General features: G+C 37.5%; 1 protein-coding gene across 9 annotated transcripts in view; it reads right to left on the reverse strand.

The window, feature by feature from the left end:
- MARK3 (microtubule affinity regulating kinase 3) overlaps positions 1 to 17,984 on the reverse strand; it is a 116,016-nt gene that overhangs the window by 14,703 nt on the left and 83,329 nt on the right. For 7 of the 9 annotated variants that reach the window (XM_004459982.5, XM_004459980.4, XM_012525719.4 and 4 more), the window contains 8 exons: positions 14,595 to 14,651; positions 12,823 to 13,059; positions 12,521 to 12,640; positions 11,387 to 11,486; positions 10,939 to 11,051; positions 10,313 to 10,466; positions 8,755 to 8,975; positions 6,476 to 6,579 (listed from right to left, as the gene is read on the reverse strand). In XM_004459982.5, the coding sequence (XP_004460039.1) occupies positions 6,476 to 6,579; positions 8,755 to 8,975; positions 10,313 to 10,466; positions 10,939 to 11,051; positions 11,387 to 11,486; positions 12,521 to 12,640; positions 12,823 to 13,059; positions 14,595 to 14,651 (1,106 nt within the window). The remainder of the gene's footprint in view (positions 1 to 6,475; positions 6,580 to 8,754; positions 8,976 to 10,312; positions 10,467 to 10,938; positions 11,052 to 11,386; positions 11,487 to 12,520; positions 12,641 to 12,822; positions 13,060 to 14,594; positions 14,652 to 17,984) is intronic. The other 2 variants (XM_071213598.1, XM_023589260.3) reach the window with 1 other exon arrangement.

Here is a 17,984-nt window from a genome sequence, read left to right on the forward strand (position 1 = left end):
GGGAGCCCTGTATGAGGACATGCATGGCAACCCAAATCTAACAGGATACCAAACAAATTATAGACCATGACCAAGTGGGGGAAAAAAATTCAATCAATGCAATACACATTAACAGAGAGAAGGGCAAAAAATATCTCATCACCTCAATTGATGCAGAAAAGGCATTTGACAAAATCCAACATCCTTTCATGAGAAAAATACTCAGAAAAACAGAACAGAAGGGAACTTTTTCAACATGAAAAGGGCATTTATGAAAAGCTCACAGCAAATAGCATTCTCAATGGTGAAAGACTGAATGAACACTTTCCCCCTAAGATAAGAAGCCAGAGAAGGATGCTACTGTCACCAGTGATTCAAAACCATACTGAAGTTCTAGACAGAGCAATCAGACAAGAGAAATAAATGGTATAGATAGGAAAGGAAAAGGCAAATTATCCCTATTCACAGAAGACATTGTGCTATGTATAAAAAACCCCAACCAAACAAGAAAGGTACTAAAACTAAGACATCAATTCAGAAAAGTTGCTGGACACAAGATAAACACCCAGAAACCAGTTGGGTTTATATACACAACTAATGAACAATCTGAAAAGGAAACAAAACAATTCTATTTACAACAGCATGCAAAAGTATAAAATACCTAGGAACATAACCAAGGAGGTAAAAGACTTGTACATTAAACTACAAACTATTGCTGAGAGAAATGAAAGGAAACATAAATAAATGGAAGGACATTCTTCTGTGTTTATGGACTGTAAGACTTAATAACGTTAAGATGTCAATATTGCCTAAATCAATCTACAAATTCAAATAAATCCCTATTAAAATTCCAGCTACTATTTTTTTATTTTTCAGAAGTAGAAAAGCTGATGTGAAAATCTGTAGGGAATTGCAAGGGGCCCTGAATAGCAAAAACAATTTTGAAAAAGAACAAAGCTGAAGGACTCACATTTCCTGACTTCCAAACTTACTACAAAGCTACAGTAATTAAAACAGTGGGGTACTGAAATAAGGATAGGCAAACAGACCAACAGAATAGAACTGATAAATACCCAGAATATATAAAGCACTTCTACAACTCTACAACAAAAAGACAAGCAACCCAATTAAAAAACAAGTCAAAGGTTTGCATAGACCTTTCTCCAAAGAAGATATTCAAATGGCCAACAAGCATACGAAAAGATGCTCAACACCATTAGCCACTAAAGAAACTACAAATTAAAACTATAGAAATGAGGCTAGAGAATGGAAAGCTGAGGGTTTAACTTGTGCAGAATTGATAAAAAGGCTGTGTGTTAATTTGGCTTTGGTGTCAGGCATTTTTGGAATTTAATAGAAAAGGTGAAAGCACAACATAATGTTTGTAACTAACAGTGCTATTATATGGGTATGACTGAAAGGGAAAGTCTAAGGTCATGTAAACTACTAAAAGGAAAGCTAAAAAATGAAATGTAACATGGGAGTGTATAGCATTGTAAAACCTCATGTGAAATATGAATATGGATATTATTGCATATTTAAGACCGTTTTTCCTTGAAACTGAACAAATGTATGCTAATAAGATATTAATTAAAAAAAAAAAACAAACCCAAAACATATTATGCTAAGTGAAAGAAATCATACACAAAGTACTACATACTATATGATTCCATTTATATAAAATGTAAATATAAATCAATTTATAAAGATGGAATTAGATTAGTGGTTGTCTAGGGCTGAGAAAGGATAGAGGGATTAAGAAGTGACTGCTAAGGGGTGTGAAGTTTTTCTTTTTGGAGTAATGAAATTGTCCTAAAATTTTTTGTGGTGATGAACACAGTATAAGCACTGTGATTATACTAAAAAGTCACTGATTTTATACTTTGGATAGATTTTATGATATATGAATATATCTCAGTAAAACTGCTTAAAATGTATAAAACGTGTAATTTGTGATGATTACACAAAGGTGGTGGGATGTAGAAGAACACTGTGCATACTACTGAAGTTACGTTGGTATCTAAGCAAAGGAGACTGCTATTTAGGATGTTAAATTTAAGTCATATGATAACTACAAAGAAAAACATGGGAGACTATGCAAGGTCATAGAGACAGATATTAGAGTACAGATTGCCAGGGGCAAGTAGAATGGGGAATGAGGAATTAATGTCCAATGGGTACAGGTTTCTGTTGGGGAAGATATGACACATGTAACCCACGATCCTGGGTAGGATGCAGCAAGGGAAGAGGAAAGGCTAAATTATTGGGCCATCTGAAAAAACTGGAATAGAGACTGTAAACTTGATTTCATTGTTAAATATCTTGACCTTGATAATTCCACTTACGGTGGTTAAGTAAGTGAATATGCTTGTTCTTATGAAATATACATGGCAATAATAAGGGTTCAAGAAAAACACGATATATATGACCTATGCTCATGTATAGAGAAAATGGATTAATAATTCTGCATAAACAGACGTAGAAGAAAAAAGTCTCATATTCATGACTGTAAATGGAACTTAATGTGCTTCTTTTCAAAAGTTAACACAAATCCAAGCATCTTGTAACCAATATTTTTAATTATTCTAGATACATATATGGTACTTATGGTAGCACAGCATTGTGAATGTAATTAATAGCAATGAATTATACATTTGAGTGCAGTTACAAAAGGAAATTTTAGGTTACATATATGTTACCAGAATAAAATGTAGCCCTCCACCCCCCCAAAAAAAACAAACAAAAACAGAACAGTAAAAAAAGAAAAAAAGGATTCATAGATGAGAGAAGAGAGTTAAAAATAACTTTTGGCCTCTGAAGCCATCTGTGCATACAGAAGACTTATGGCATCTAATTTAAGACTGAAACACAGTAATTATGTTGCATCACCTTTTTAAAAAATACATATATTTTTTATTAGAGAAGTTGTGAGCTTACAAAACAATGAAGCATAATGTGCAGAATTCCCATGTATTACCTCCCCTCACCAACACCTCACATTGTTGTGGAACATTTGTTACAGATTACATAGAACATCATCAAACTATTACCACTAACCTTACCTTACATTTGGTATATTTCCCAAACCCCCTATTATTAACACCATGTATTAGTGATAGTTCAGGAGCTCCTGTGTTTTCCTGAGTCCAAAAGAAAAACCCCCATACTCATCAATTATTGATCCTTAGCATTAATATAATACCTTTGCACTGATGCAAGAACATTACAATTTGCTGATAAGTATAATCCCTAAGTCAAACTGTATTTTTCCCATGCATCACTGCATTCTTAGCACCTTGTAATAGTGACGAATGTGTGTTCTAGTTCATAGAACATATTTGTATTTGTACTATTAACCACAAACCCCATCCATTTCCAGGTTCACTGTTATTCAGTCCCTAGATTATTTTCTAGATTCCTTGCAATTGACATTTATGTCCACAGATTACCCCCTTCAGCCACAATTCATTTATAAACCAGCTGTTATGAGGTTGGTGCAAAAGTAATTACAGTTTTGCACTGCTGAAATTTGCCATTTGACACTGGACTACATTCTTAAATAAATGTGGTTATGTTTTTTTTGCTAATGGCTTATTACTTGTTTATTTTAGACTATGGAAATGTTACACAAAAAGCAAATTCAAGCGATTTTCTTTTTTTTTTTTTAATATTTATTTATTATTATTTTTAATTACATTAAAAAAAAAATATGAGGTCCCATTCAACCCCACTGCCCCTGCCCCCCACTCCCCCCACAGCAACACTCTCTCCCATCATCGTGATACATCCATTGCACCTTGATTTTCTTATTTAAGTTCAAAATGGGTCATAAAGCAGCAGAGACAACTCATAACATCAACAAGGCATTTGGCCCAGGAACTGCTAACCAACATACAATGCAGTGGTGGTTCAAGAAGTTTTGCAAAGGAGGCAAGAGCCTTGACAATAAGTACAGTGGCTGGCCATCTGAAATTGACAACGACCAAGTGAGAGCAATCATCAAAGCTGATACTCTTAAACTACACAAGAAGAACTCAACATTGACCATTCTACAGTCATTTGGCATTTAAAGCAAACTGGAAAGGTGAAAAAGCTCAGCAAGTGGGTGTCTCGTAAGCTGACCGAAAATTTAAAAACCGTCATTTTGAAGTACCGTCTTCTCTTACTCTATTGCAACAACGAACCACTTCTCAATCAGACTGTAACGTGCAACGACAAGTGTATTTTGTATGACAAGTGGCAACAACCGGCTCAGTGGCTGGACCGAGGAGAAGCTCCAAAGCACTTACCAAAGCCAAACTTGCACCAAAAAAAGGTCATGGTCACTGTTTGGTGGTCTTCTGCCGGTCTGATCCACTAGTTTTCTGAATCCCGGTGAAACTACTATATCTGAGAATTGTGCTCAGTGAGTCGATGAGATGCACCAAAAACTGCAATGCCTGCAGCTGACACTAGCGAACAGAAAGGGCCAGATTCTTCTCCACGACAATGCCCAACCGCAAGTCGTACAACCAACACTTCAAAAGTTGAATGAATTGGCTACAAAGCTGTCCAATATGGCCTCATCTGCCATATTCACCTGACCTTTCTCCAACCGACTAACACTTCTTCAAACATCTCGACAACTTTTTGCAGGGAAAACACTTCCACAACCAGCAGGATGCAGAAAATGCTTTCCAAGAGTTAGTCAAATCCAAAGCACGGATTTTTAGGCTATAGGAATAAGCAAACTTATTTCTCATTGGCAAACATGTGTTGACTATAATGGTTCCTATTTTGATTAATAAAGATGTGTTTGAGGCAAGTTATAATGATTTAAAATTCATGGTCCAAAACGGCAATTCCTTTTGCACCAACCTAATAATTACACCCACTATAATGTGCTACCATCACAACTCTATCCACTTCCACATTTTATAATCAAGCTAATTAAAAATTCTAAAAACATGAAGCACCAGTACTCCTTCTCAGCCCTCATCCTATCTCCTAGTAACCCATACTCCAGGTTTTAACTCTATGTGTTTATTCTTTGTATTTAGTTCATATTTGTGAGACCATACATTCTTTGTCCTTTGTGTCTGGCTTCTTTGCATCCATTTTTAGAAAAATATGTTTCACATTTATTTAGTTCATTGTAGCAATCAAAGTAGTTGTCTTTTTCTTTTTTTTTTTTTTTTTGAAATACAGGGGCTGGGGATTGAACCCGGGGCCTTGTATAGGGGAAGTTGGTACTCAAGCACTTGATCTACATCTGCTCCCATGTGCATCCATTTCTAAAGGAGAGAAAGTGGCTTTGACATTTAGTGCCTTAACTGAAAGTAAAATGCATGACCACCAGTTTGGCACTCAAATCCTCCAAAATTTCCCACAGTTTTTCAGTTCACCTTTTAAGATAAGAAAAAAAAAAAAATCCAGATATTATTAAAATTCATGGGCCTTCTTGTAAGGGGCTTGGTGCTGAGGCTGTTTTTTGTTAATGATAAAAGAAGACACTTTCAAAGCAAAGTAAATGATTGATGCTACTGGACACAATAAGGGCCCCAGGTCAAGAGATGGAGGAATCTACCCCAATGAGAAAGTTATCTGCAGGTAGAACACAGAAAGGTAATGATTCTAAAGAAATTAAAGGATTCTTTATTTCCAAAGAGTGAACTAAATACTTTTAGGAAAGGAGAATTAGAAGAACACATGCACCCATGCATCTGTTCTCATACACAAAAAGGTGGAAAGTGAACAACAGATCTCTGACTAAAACCATTAAAATATCTGACTCTGTATCTTAGAGAATCATATATTCTAAAGTTCAAAAGAAACCTGATAAAATACTTCCTTGATACCTTAGAAGAATTCCGAAAAGGTCACAGAAACAGCATTTTTCCAGTCATACAGACTGAGATCCAAAACACACTAGAAACTTCTAAGCCTTCTACCAATATCTTCTATTAAATAATGTTTGAACCAGAAGAAATTTGATAGATTTGAGAATAGAAGTGTCATAAGAGAAAATCTACCAGAGAACAGACTACTTTTTTTGGTCTTTCAGCTAATTTCTGGCCTTGACCTAATGCTCACCCTTTCCCACTCCACCCCCACTGTGTGTGCCACATCTTTCAGGGGTAGGGGGCTCTCTGCCTCAAGTCCTATCTTTCCAATCTTTCAGTCTTCCTTAAAAAGTTATAAAGGTATATAATCACCATTTCCCTAATTCAGTGTTCTATAATTTAATCATCGCTTCACAACATCTGTTTCCTCTAGGACAGCTTTCTGGTTCAAGTCAACCCTTTCAATCATAATGGGCCACAAAGATGAAGCTCTGGAGAATGAGAAATGGGATCCCGGCATCTTGCTAAATATTAGCATTCACAGTTAACTTACCGTTAGAGAATACTTACTGTTATTATTTCAATTTTGATTCTAAAAAATGAGATGTAAATAATGTGTTTCCATTTTGTTTAGGGAAAACAAATTTTCTTGCCAACAGATAAAAATTTCCTACCTGTTGTCTTTGCCATTCTGAATGACTGAGTGTCTGTCCGCTGTGGTTCTTTCACTACAAACATAAGTATTTCGCCGTGTCATTCCACCAGATGCTGTATTACTCTATTAAAAAAGGGTATTTTTGTCTTAGAATTGTACACATTCTGAACCCTACTAGTTTGTAAAATCTGTGCTAACAGTAATCCCTGAAGATTAACACTTTTCGTTTTTGTTAAAATGAGGGTCTAAAACTATTTAGTGAGTACAGTACTATGACAAGTAACTCATCTGCATAGACACAAATACCAGTCTTTAAATAAAACCACACTAAATTATCAACAGTAATGGCCAAAGAGATCAGAAAAGGGAGAGGGAGTTAGCAACTATTACCCTTTTTCCTTGCAGAAAAAATGAAATATGGCCATATTTAAGTGACTTTGAAAAGGTGAGCTATAATAATCACATAAACTAGTAATTTATGAACTAAAGCAAAGCAGGAAGAGAGAGTGATCTACTTTTTCTAAAAGCTAGTATATTTAAAATTAAAAAAAAACAAAAATATTAAAAAGCAAAGAAGAAAAATAAGGAATTTAAGGTATTTTATCAGATAAAAACAATTTTCAAACAAAAATAAATCATGAGCAGAACATGTACAGAGAAACTCTGAAGACTAATGGGAGAAAATCATTATGCTGCTTTTTTTTAATGTACCATTGGAATTTTGTTTTGTTTTTTGAAGACTTGTTTTATTTATTTCACCCCACCCTTTCATTGTCTATACTTGCTATGTCTATTCGTCTTCTTCTGTTTCTTTAGGAGGTACTGGGAACTGAACCTGGGACCTCCAATGTAGGAGGGAGGCACCTAATCACTTAAGCTGCCTCAGTTCCCTATATTGTGGTGTCTCTCATTAGGTTTTTTTTTCTTGTGTCTCTTGTTGCATCATCTTGCCACGCCTGCCCATTGTAACAGCTCACTGTCTTGCTTATCTTCTTCAGGAGGCACTGGGAATCCCTGCTTTGTTGTATATCTCATTATGTTTTCCCCCTTGTGTCTCTTGTTGCATCATCTTGTTCTGTCAGTTTGCCGTGCCTGCCTGTCGCACAAGCCCAAAGTGCTAGCTCGCTGTCTTCTTTAGGAGGCACCAGGAACCAAACCACAGACCCCCCCATGTGGTAGGTGGGAGTTCAATCACTTGAGCCACATTCGTTTCCCCTATGTACTTTTTACTCTTTATAAATAATCAAATATGGGTGACTGATAAAGCTAGGGATATACTTTCAAGACGACAGGGAAGGAAAGTTACAGAGTAGACAAAACTCTTGGGCATCTTTATGTATCCCAATCCTCCAGAATCTCCAGACCAAAGATGAAAGACTCCCAAAGAGAGGGTTTCTCATACTAGGCTTTTTTTTTTTTTGAGGTGGGGGTGAGCTGAGAGGGGTGTTAAGGCAGGGCTGTGCTATCGTCATGCTTGTGGGGAAAAACGTGGAACACCCTTAAGGTATTCATTTTTCTGCAATTTCTTTCTAAAATTACTTCTGGAAGTGCTAACAATAAGAATTACTATGTTAGGTCAGAAAGAATGCACTTCAATTCATAGGAAAAGTTTCTGAAGCTGAATAAATTCAACTTAATTTAACAAATATTTACTGATTACCTATGTACAGAGATTTAGTTAAGGGTAGGGATTAAGAGCTGGATTCAGGTCAAGAATGTTACCTTAGACATTTAATCAAATTTTTCTTCTTTTTTATCACTTGAATAATGAAGACATATGAGTGACATGGAAAAGCACTTAGCACAGTGCCTGGAGCAAGCGAAGCATTCAAAGTCAATTATCATTAGAGAGTCCTTTGAAGATTCTGTTCAAACATGGGCAACAAGACCATCTGGTACTACGTACAGACTGCCGTTAGACATCTGTCCGCAATAATTATTTGTTTTTATTTACTTTGTCTTACAGACTGTGAGCCTTTTCAGCACCTAGGATAATCAGAATCAGTCCTTGACAGAATGGACCTAATAACGTATCTAGTGGGACACGGCCAGTTCAGTAAGAAACAGCAACAACACAGCAGGTGATGACTGCCTTGATGAGAACCACTGGAGTTTAGAGGGAAAGAGGAGGATGCAGGGACAGGACCTGTACAGGTTGAGATTGGACAAAGCAGCCTAGAGGGAAGGATTCCAGGCAGAGGAGAACATAGGAGCCAAATGGACAGGTTCAGAAGAACAGTGTCTACACTGTTTCAACCGTACAAAACCTAGGAAAAGTCTACAGTCCAAAATACTTACACTAGGGACGGTGGAGCTTTTCTTGCGTTCAGGAATATCTGCCTTATTGGGATTACTTGCATTCCCAAGCATAGGACTGGCTGGAGCGATTCCCTTTCCTCCAACAGCACTGCTGCCGCTGGATTTCCGGGAGGGAATTCCATCTTCTTTGAGGTCACTATCTGCAGTGCTGGTCTGACTTCTTTTTGGATATGTCACCATTGAAGGAATAGCTGGGCCAGCTAAAATAAAAGAGTCCACTTTTTAAAAAGCCAGGATAGTTTCCACATTTTATTTGGTGAAAATAAACATATTTTATAAGGTGACCAAAGACTGCTATTCATCTAAAAAAAAAAAGTTAAAATAGTAAAAATCCTCTAAGATGTTTTCCGTTTATATTTAATAAATATAAAGTATTCATTAAATACAATGAATTCAATTTTGCAATTTCACTTATTAGTTTCTAACTTTCTACATTAAAAATTTTTGTTCTATTAATAAGCTTCTACATTGTCCTCTGGGAACTTTCAAACGTGTGTTAACTGTATAGATAATCAAACTAACTAGATGCACATCAATCATGCAGAGCCAACTGGTTCACTTTGTCTATCTCAATGATACATCTTTTTGTACAAGAGATGCCATCACCTTTTGGAACAGAACAGTACTAGAGTTTGCGGAGCATTTCTTTTGAAGTTTTATCTTGGATTGTTTTAAAGCACTTAAAAGTAAGTTTATGGATCTCTTATTCTGACTGCTTCAGGGCATTAGGCTGGGGAGGAATTCAATTGAGAACATCTAGATAAACAGAAATTTGAGACTACTAGAGAAGATGGGAGAGGCAAAGGAAAGCATGTCTGCACGCAAAGAGGCAGAGGAAGCAGACGGGTTCCTGGCCACACCCTTGTCCAGGAGGTGGATCATGAACTGATGTCCTCTAACAATCCTCATGAAGACTCCTACAGTAGCACAGCAGATCTGGAGCTCAAGCAATTTTGGGAGCTAGATTAACTAGTATATTCATTATACGTGCTGTTCAGTGGTAATCTTAAAAGAATGGCACCAGAGCTGTCTTGAAGGTGGAATAACTGACCAATATGAAGCCACTACCGCATGTGGCTACTTAAATGTAGCTTAATTATAAAATGAAAAGAAATTAAAAACCATTTCCTCAGTTCGAGTTCTCAACAGCTGTAAGTGGCTATGGCCAGTGGCTACTCCATTGGACAGCAGAGATATGGAACATTTTCATCACTGCACAAAGTCCTCCTGGACACTACTGCTCTAAAAAGTAAATCCAATGCAGAGATAGGGAAGAGAATGAGCAGAGAACTGCAGACTGAAGCAGGGGTTCCAGAGAGGCAAACGGTAAGGGTTCTACGTGGCTAAGCCTTACCTAGTGAAAGCTCACTGCTTTTACCAAGGACATCAGAGTCTTGAGATAGTCATGCCAGTGTCTGTAAGAATGCTAGGCAAGAAATGCCAAGAAAAATCAAGCCAATCCCTAACCCAAGCAGGCCCTGAGCAAGAGGAAGCCTCCCAATGCTTGGAGGACACAACGGGACGGTCTCAAACTTACCGTGGTCACTGTACCGTCTCTGCTTCTGGCTTGAAGAAACACTTCTCTGCACTTTGTGGTGAGGAGACTGGCCAGTACTGTTATTGAGGTCACTGCTTGGCCTAACCTTAGCAAGTGAAAGATTGCTGCTAGAACTGGAATCACTAGCATCCAGCTAAGAGAAAATGAAAACAAAGAGCAAACCATAGCACGAACCCAAATGGTTGATTAGAAAACTACACTTGAAATCGCTCATAGCACAGTTCATTTATAAAGAAAAATCAAAATGCATGAAAGTGACAGCCCTAAGCTCAGGTGAAAGTATTTTAGTGACTGCTGGAAAAAGTCACAAAAGGTATGTACTTATAACCTTCTTTCAAGGCTTTTTTCAAATAACTTAAACTGTTAATGATACAGGCAACTTATGAGCGCGAAGTTGGTGGCAATACCCACCATTAAGGCATATCATCTTGAAGTTAGAATAGTTCATAATAGTCACAAGGGTTGTATTTGTTATTTACAGGTAAGTTTAAAAAAAAAAAGATATACCAAATGTTATACATATTAAAAAAACAACTAAGAAGAGAGTTCTATAAAATGATAATTTACAAAAAGATTATTTTAGCTTTTCCTCTGATTACTCTTACCTCTGAAGATTTTCTCCCCAGCAACAAATATGTAGCTGTTATTTCATCATATTTCATTTTACTAAGAGATTCTTGAATTTCTTCTTGTGAATATCCCATTCCCACCATAATATCTAAAAGAAGGGTAGAAGAGAGTTTGTGTGTTTTGTTTGGTTAAGAAATTTTGTTTCAGGGTAAAATAATTTCCCTTAGTTGACCTAAAAGATTACACATATTCTAACATAAATGAGCAGCTGACTTGTTTCTGAGTTATTATAGTACTATTGTAAGAAACTGCAGTTAAGTTTCAATATGAGAGAACAGATAAGCTGATTTATATAACTTGTGCTTAACTTTCCATTATTTACAATTACTATAGCATTTGAGGCATCTACACATGGATCAAAACAGAAAAAGAAATATGTCACTTTTACAAACACACACAAACATGAGGGCATGGAGCAATTACCTATTCTTTTCTGGTCTGAGATGTCTAGTTCTGGTTCCACAAATGGTTTAAGCTCATCTTCCTCATGCCCTGCATTGATCCACCTATCCTTCATGATTTGCTGGAAAAGTGAACTGTTTATTAGTGGTATAAAATACAATATATGGATAATCATAATATTTAGGAAAGTTTACTTTCAACACTTCATTGATTATAGCTCAAAGGAAAACTTTTTTTTTCAGGTCTCAATTCCTGTCTAAGGAACTATAATCAAAAAGCCCAGGCACCCAATAGGATGGCTATCATTTGGAAAAAAACAAATAAAAAACCCATAAACAACCCAACAACCAAACAAAAACTGAATATGAGAACAAGTATTGACAAGGAAGCAAAGAAATAGGAACCATTGTACATTGCTGGTGGGAAGGTAAAATGGTGAAGACACTGTGAAAAACGTTTTGGCAAGTCCTCAGAAACTTAAACATATAATTACCATTAAGACCTGGCAATTCCACTCCTAGGTATTTATCCAAAATGACTGAAAGCAGGAACTCAGGTATTTGTATATCAATGTTCACTGCAGCATAAGTCACAATAGCCAAAGGTAGAAGCAACCCAAGTGTCCATCAACAGATGGATAAACTAAGTACGGTCTATCCATGCAATGGAATATTATTCAACCATAAAAAGTGAAGAGCTGGTACATGCTACAACATGGATGAACCCTGCAACATCATGTTGAGTGAAATAAGCCAGGTACAAAAGTACAAATATTGTATGATTTCTCTTAAATGAAATACTTATACTAAGAAAATTCATAGAGATAGAAAGCAGAATAGTAGTTATAAGACATGGGGGACAGGGGTATGGTGAGTTACTGCCAAGTAAGTATGAGTTTCGGTTTGGGATGATGAATGTAGGCAGGAAATAGATAGTGGTGGAAGTTACAAAGCACTGTCAATGTACTTAATGTCAAAGAATTGTCCACGTAACATAATTAAAGTGATTTTTATGTATATTTTACCACAGTTAAACTAAAAAAAAAAAAAAAAAGACCCAAAAAAAGTATTCAGTATGTCACACAAACCAAGCAAAGTTCTAAATCTATTTGAAACACTCTCCAGTGATGTTAATTATTTCTACTTATGTGATTACCTCTAGAGTCCCTCTTTTAATTGGATTTAGCACCAGGAAACGTTTGAGAAGGTTTTCACAGTCTGTGGACATGTAGAAAGGGATTCTGTATTTCCCTCGTAACACTCTCTCTCTCAGTTCCTTTGTGGAGGTAGAGAGGAAACAAAACTAGTGAATCAACTTTCAGGTTAAAAAACAAAAAAGCAAACAACAAACCACTGCAACCCCCATTCTGACTGATACAACATTAGAAGTACTAAGCATATCATTTTATGAAACCCCTTTAGATTTCTGAAGACCATGGATGCAAGTGCTTTTTATACCTTCAGATTCTGCCCGTCGAAAGGAAGCGACCCACTGACTAGAGTGTAAAGAATGACACCGAGACTCCACACGTCGACCTCTGGTCCGTCATATTTCTTGCCCTGGAAGAGCTCTGGGGCTGCATATGGAGGACTGCCACAAAACGTATCCAGTTTACTGCCAACAGTAAATTCATTGCTAAAACCAAAGTCTGCTATTTTAATGTTCATATCAGCATCTAACAATAGATTTTCAGCCTAGAGGGAAAACATCAAGACAAAATGAAATTTAACCAAAATATAGTTGGAACTATAGATAGAATTAGGCATTTCATAAAAAGTTAATATATCCTAACGAGTAAAACAAGGAAACATTTTTTTTAGGGGGAAAAACCCAGAAGATAACTTAGAATTCCTAATTTTATAACATTAACAATCAGTAACAGTCTAACTTAATTATCAAATATCCCACAACCAAGAAAACCTTTGATGATCTTTTCAATTAAGAATAGGGTCATTTTAAAAAACGGGTACTTAAGTGGATAGCTACATTTCATCAAAACTGCTAAATAACTATAAAACAGCTATTAGGGAGAGAGGGAAGCAATCACAAACCTCAACAAATCACAGTAATTTTAATTTATTTCAACAAACCTTTACTATGTGGTTATTATACTCCAAGTTAGTTGGGACATATAATGATGAACAAGATGGACTTGGCCCTGCCCTCAAGGACCTCACAGTTTATAAGGGGGAGAGACAGCATAATGACTTACATTATGCTCTAATATAAGTGCTGCATTAGGGAGCTGTGCACCCAGCACTGGAAGGTTCAAGAAGGCTTCCTAGAAGTGAAATCAAAGCCTAAAGGATAAGTTAGTAGACAGCAGTAGGGTGTTGGATAAGAACCACTTCAAGCAGAATAAGCAGTCTGAAAACCTGAGAAAGAGTATGTTTCATTCAAGAATCTGAATGTATGCAGGAGAGAAATGCAAAAGCTGGAGAGATGGCCAAGACTGAACCACAAAGTGTCAGCTGAGTGAGCTGCAGTTGGGAAGTTTGGATTTTCATCCTAAGGGCAATGGAAGCCACTGAAGGGTTGTGTAAGTGGGAAGTGACCATCTTATTTGTGTTTGTTTGTTTTTTTAAAAGTAGTTTTATTGAGATATATTCACATACTATAAAATCTATCCAAAGTCTGTCTTTTTAAAAGACTTTTCTGGCTACAATGTAGAACGTAGACATGGAAGGAAGAGGAAAAACTGGAAGCAGGTAAGCCCAGGTAAGAAGCCACTGGAGTGTTAAGTAGGAGATGATGGTGATGTGGTCTGGAAGAGTGGTAATGGGAATGGAATAGACCATTCAAGAAGCAGTAACAGAAGTGGCTCCTGACAGGGCAGTGGGGGCAGTGGAGTACAGGAGAAAGGTCCCTCCAGGGCATCAGACACCAGGAGAATATATGCTCAGGTTTGGAAGAAGAACCTGCTGAATCCGAGGGGACTGAGGGTCACCTGAGCAAAGCTGCCCTTCTCACAGCTGGGATACTGGGTCCTAGAAGGGAGCTGAGGCTGCGGGAATACATCTGGGGTCATGAGCTCTAGGAGGCCACTGAAGCTACCAGCGCAGAGGGGCATGTACTGAGGGAGGATGCAAAGAGGACCAAGAACACTGATGACAGTTATGTTTGGGAGCATGGGGTGGCACCAAGATGAGGCCTCGTTTGTATAATGTCCATAGAGAGAAGGAAGCATATACAAATCTGTCAGCTACCCAGTCAAAGCATCTTCACTCACCTTGAGATCTCTGTGGACAATGCGCTTCTGGTGACAGTACTGCACCGCAGACACTATCTGAAAGGGAGGGCGCAGGGGTAATAAAGTTACTGCTGGGTGCAAAAACATAATTAAGATAAAATATTTCATGCTCAGTAAGCACTGACTGTATCTCCGTGGAACTCTAAAAACAATTGTCTCAAGTTTCAAATTTTAGATTTGATTCAATGCTGGGGTGAGGTCAAGATGTTCTTCCTGTTCTCTTTGGTTTTAAGGCGTAGTCTCTTCTCAGACCCAACCCCTTGACATTCGAGTTATTGTTCTTGTATGTGGTAGAGGGCACAAAAAATCACCAGGATCTGAAGGATGCCGGCTGTCTCCAGGCCGAGCACCACACGGTGCATGTGAAGTCTTTCCATGCTCACAGAGTCAACTCAAAACCCAATAGGCAGTGAAGCTTCTCTCTGGCCAGGTTTTTTTAAAATTTATTTATTTCTCTCCCCCCGCCCCCACTGTCTGTTCTCTGCGTCCATTTGCTATGTGTTTGTCTGTGTCTGCTTGCATTATCCAGTGGCACTGGGAAACTGCATCTCTTTCTTGTTGTGTCATCTTGACACGTCAGCTCTTCGTGTGTGCGGTGCCACTCCTGGGTAGGCTGCACTTTTTTCACACAAGGTGGCTTTCCTTAAGGGGCACACCCCTGTGTAGGGGTGCCCCTATGTGGCACAGCACTCCTTGCACATGGCAGCACTGTGCGTGGGCCTGCTCACCAAATGGGTCAGGAGGCCCTGGGGATCAAACCCTGGACCCTCCATATGGTAGACAGACGCTCTATCAGTTGAGCCACGTCCACTTTCCTCTCTGGCCAGGTTTTAATTCAGGTAGGTTTTCCTCTGATTACTTCTCCCAGTCACTCTGCTGCCTTCAACACTTTCTTGCTTTTAGCAGATGTGGGTTCAAGGAGAGCAAAACTTACTTAACTTTCCAGAGGAATCATTTCCTACTTCTTTAAAATGAAAGCATCAGTACTACAATATACGTGAACCATATACTCTAAAAACTATTAAGTGCTATACTGATACGAATTCCTCTCAATCCCAGCAAATAACATCCTTTTAAATTAGTCAACTTTTAACTATTCCTGTGATTAACATCATAATATTATAAACTTTTACTGAAAATTCACATTTACTAGTAACTCTTTTAAAAATTCTGCCTTTTCTAATTGTAAAAGTTTTACATGTTCATTATAGACCCTTTTGGAAATAAAGAAAAATATACAAGTATATACCTGTATTCCCACCAATGAGAAATAACATCGTTTGTTAGTTTGCTTCTAGTCTTTTCCTTGGTACTAGCTAGCCATGTGTATTTATATATATAAAATTACAAATATACAAAAATGCAATTATAAGGAAAGTACCATTTGTTTCTCCAGATCTTCATCAACTCAATTCCCTCCCTCCCTCCATTTAATTTTAACGTATTTTATTTTGGAATTGTAAAACCATTTGGTAAATATTTCTTGTAACATTTCTGTGAAGTAGGCATGATCAGTTATGCTATAGTTAGGTTCAGAAACAGAGGGACAGAAAAGAACTATCTTCTAGTGCTGTTTTTTTTGTTTTGTTTTTTAAAGAAACCGTAATGGACTCTTTTCACAACTTCCTGTGACTCTATATTTTAAAATAAAAAGTTAAAAAACAATCAGATCACAAAATACCATATTTATTGAGATCATATCCTACCAACAATTAGTAAATATGCAATTTTTTAAGTATCAAGAATGAACAATGGGAAGAAAAATATCTATAAACAAAATTCTTCCAAGTATTTCTTTAATCGATGGTTACTATATGGATTGTAAGGTAAGATGAAGTAGATCCAATACAATAGAGAAATAAGGCCTAAGTTTTTCTCTAAATCTGTCATTGAAAGTATAAATGAGAGACCTATTATCCCAATTATAAAATGAAACCTTTCCTAACTCATGGTCCAGAAAAACTGTCTGTCTGTCTGGATATTATCATGGTTATAGCAACATAGGTCTAAGATCAAAGCCGGACCCACCAGCACCCGTCTTTTGGGGATGGTGATGTAACAGCATTTCTGTGGAAAAAGTCTTTATGGATGCTTGCCTCTTACTTCTACCTGCTAATAATGCCTGCCACAAACTCCTGAGAACTCAGAATAGAGGGGAAAAAAATTCTCAAAATTGTAAAGCGAATTTAGGTTCGTCTTTGCTAACGTCACTCTTTTTTTGTCTTGAAATAATGAGTTTGGGGTGAGCAGTTTCAGTTATCTAGCATCAAATTTACCTTAAATAGGTCAAAATACTCTACAAGAGATTGATACTTTTTCTGTAATCCATATGAAAAGACTGCTGGAGTGTACAGGTTTTCATACTTGGTGTAGATACTTTCAATACCTGTAAGTCGAGTTCTGACTGCACACTCTTTTCTGCTATTTCACTCAGTAGATTTTTTTAGTGTGCAAATATGCTCTAAGAATTTTATTTTGTTTTCCCTTAGGTTTTTTTCAGCATCCTTTTCTTCAATCTGTAATTTCGAAATAATTATATCTTTTTGCTCTTTTCCCAAAAAACTCTTAAGTTGTTCAAAATGAGAATTCCTCCCTCTGATTTGTCAAATTATTTTGTTACTTGGATTTTTAACTGCTTTTCAGCATATTAAACATGCTTCTTCAGGAGCTCAATACAGCTTTTGAGTCTACCTACAATTTGCTCAATGGGGATCAGGTGATGATCCCAGTGGTCAGAGGAGACCCTTCACTGAGGACACAATAACTCAAGGTCTTCATTGCAGAACTGGGCTAGGATCTGATTGTGTTTCTCACACAGGGGTTTCTCTTCCTGTAGTTTCCATTTGTTCTTCCTGGTGGGAAGTCGCTTCACATTATCAGCCATGTGACATAACTGACTGTTCTTTAAAAAAAAAAAAAGATTTATTTATTTCTCCCCACCCCCTTGTTTTTCACTTGCTGTGCCTGTTCATCTTCCTTTCTTCAGGAGGCACTGGGAGTCAAACCCCAGACCTCTGATGTAGGAGGGAGGTGTCTAACTGCTTGAGCCACCGCCGTTCCTTCCTTTTGTTGAGTCTCTCATTATGTTTTTCTTCCCCATGTCTCTTGTTGTGTCATCTTGTTGCATCAGCTCACTGTCTTCTTTAGGAGGCACTGGGAACCTCTGCTCCCTGCTTTGTTGAGTCTCTCATTATGGGTTTTCTTCTTGTGTCAGCTTGCCACACCTGTCTGTTGGGCCAACTTGCGCTCTTCTTTAGGCAGCACCAGGATCCAAACCATCGACCTCCCATGTGGTACGCAGGAGCCCAGCTGCCTGAGCCTTATCTACTTCCCTGACTGCTTTTCTTAAAGTCCCTGTAAAGGCAGTGG

This window comes from Dasypus novemcinctus, chromosome 3, assembly GCF_030445035.2.
Source record: "Dasypus novemcinctus isolate mDasNov1 chromosome 3, mDasNov1.1.hap2, whole genome shotgun sequence".
In the NCBI taxonomy this organism is placed as follows: Eukaryota; Metazoa; Chordata; class Mammalia; order Cingulata; family Dasypodidae; genus Dasypus; species Dasypus novemcinctus.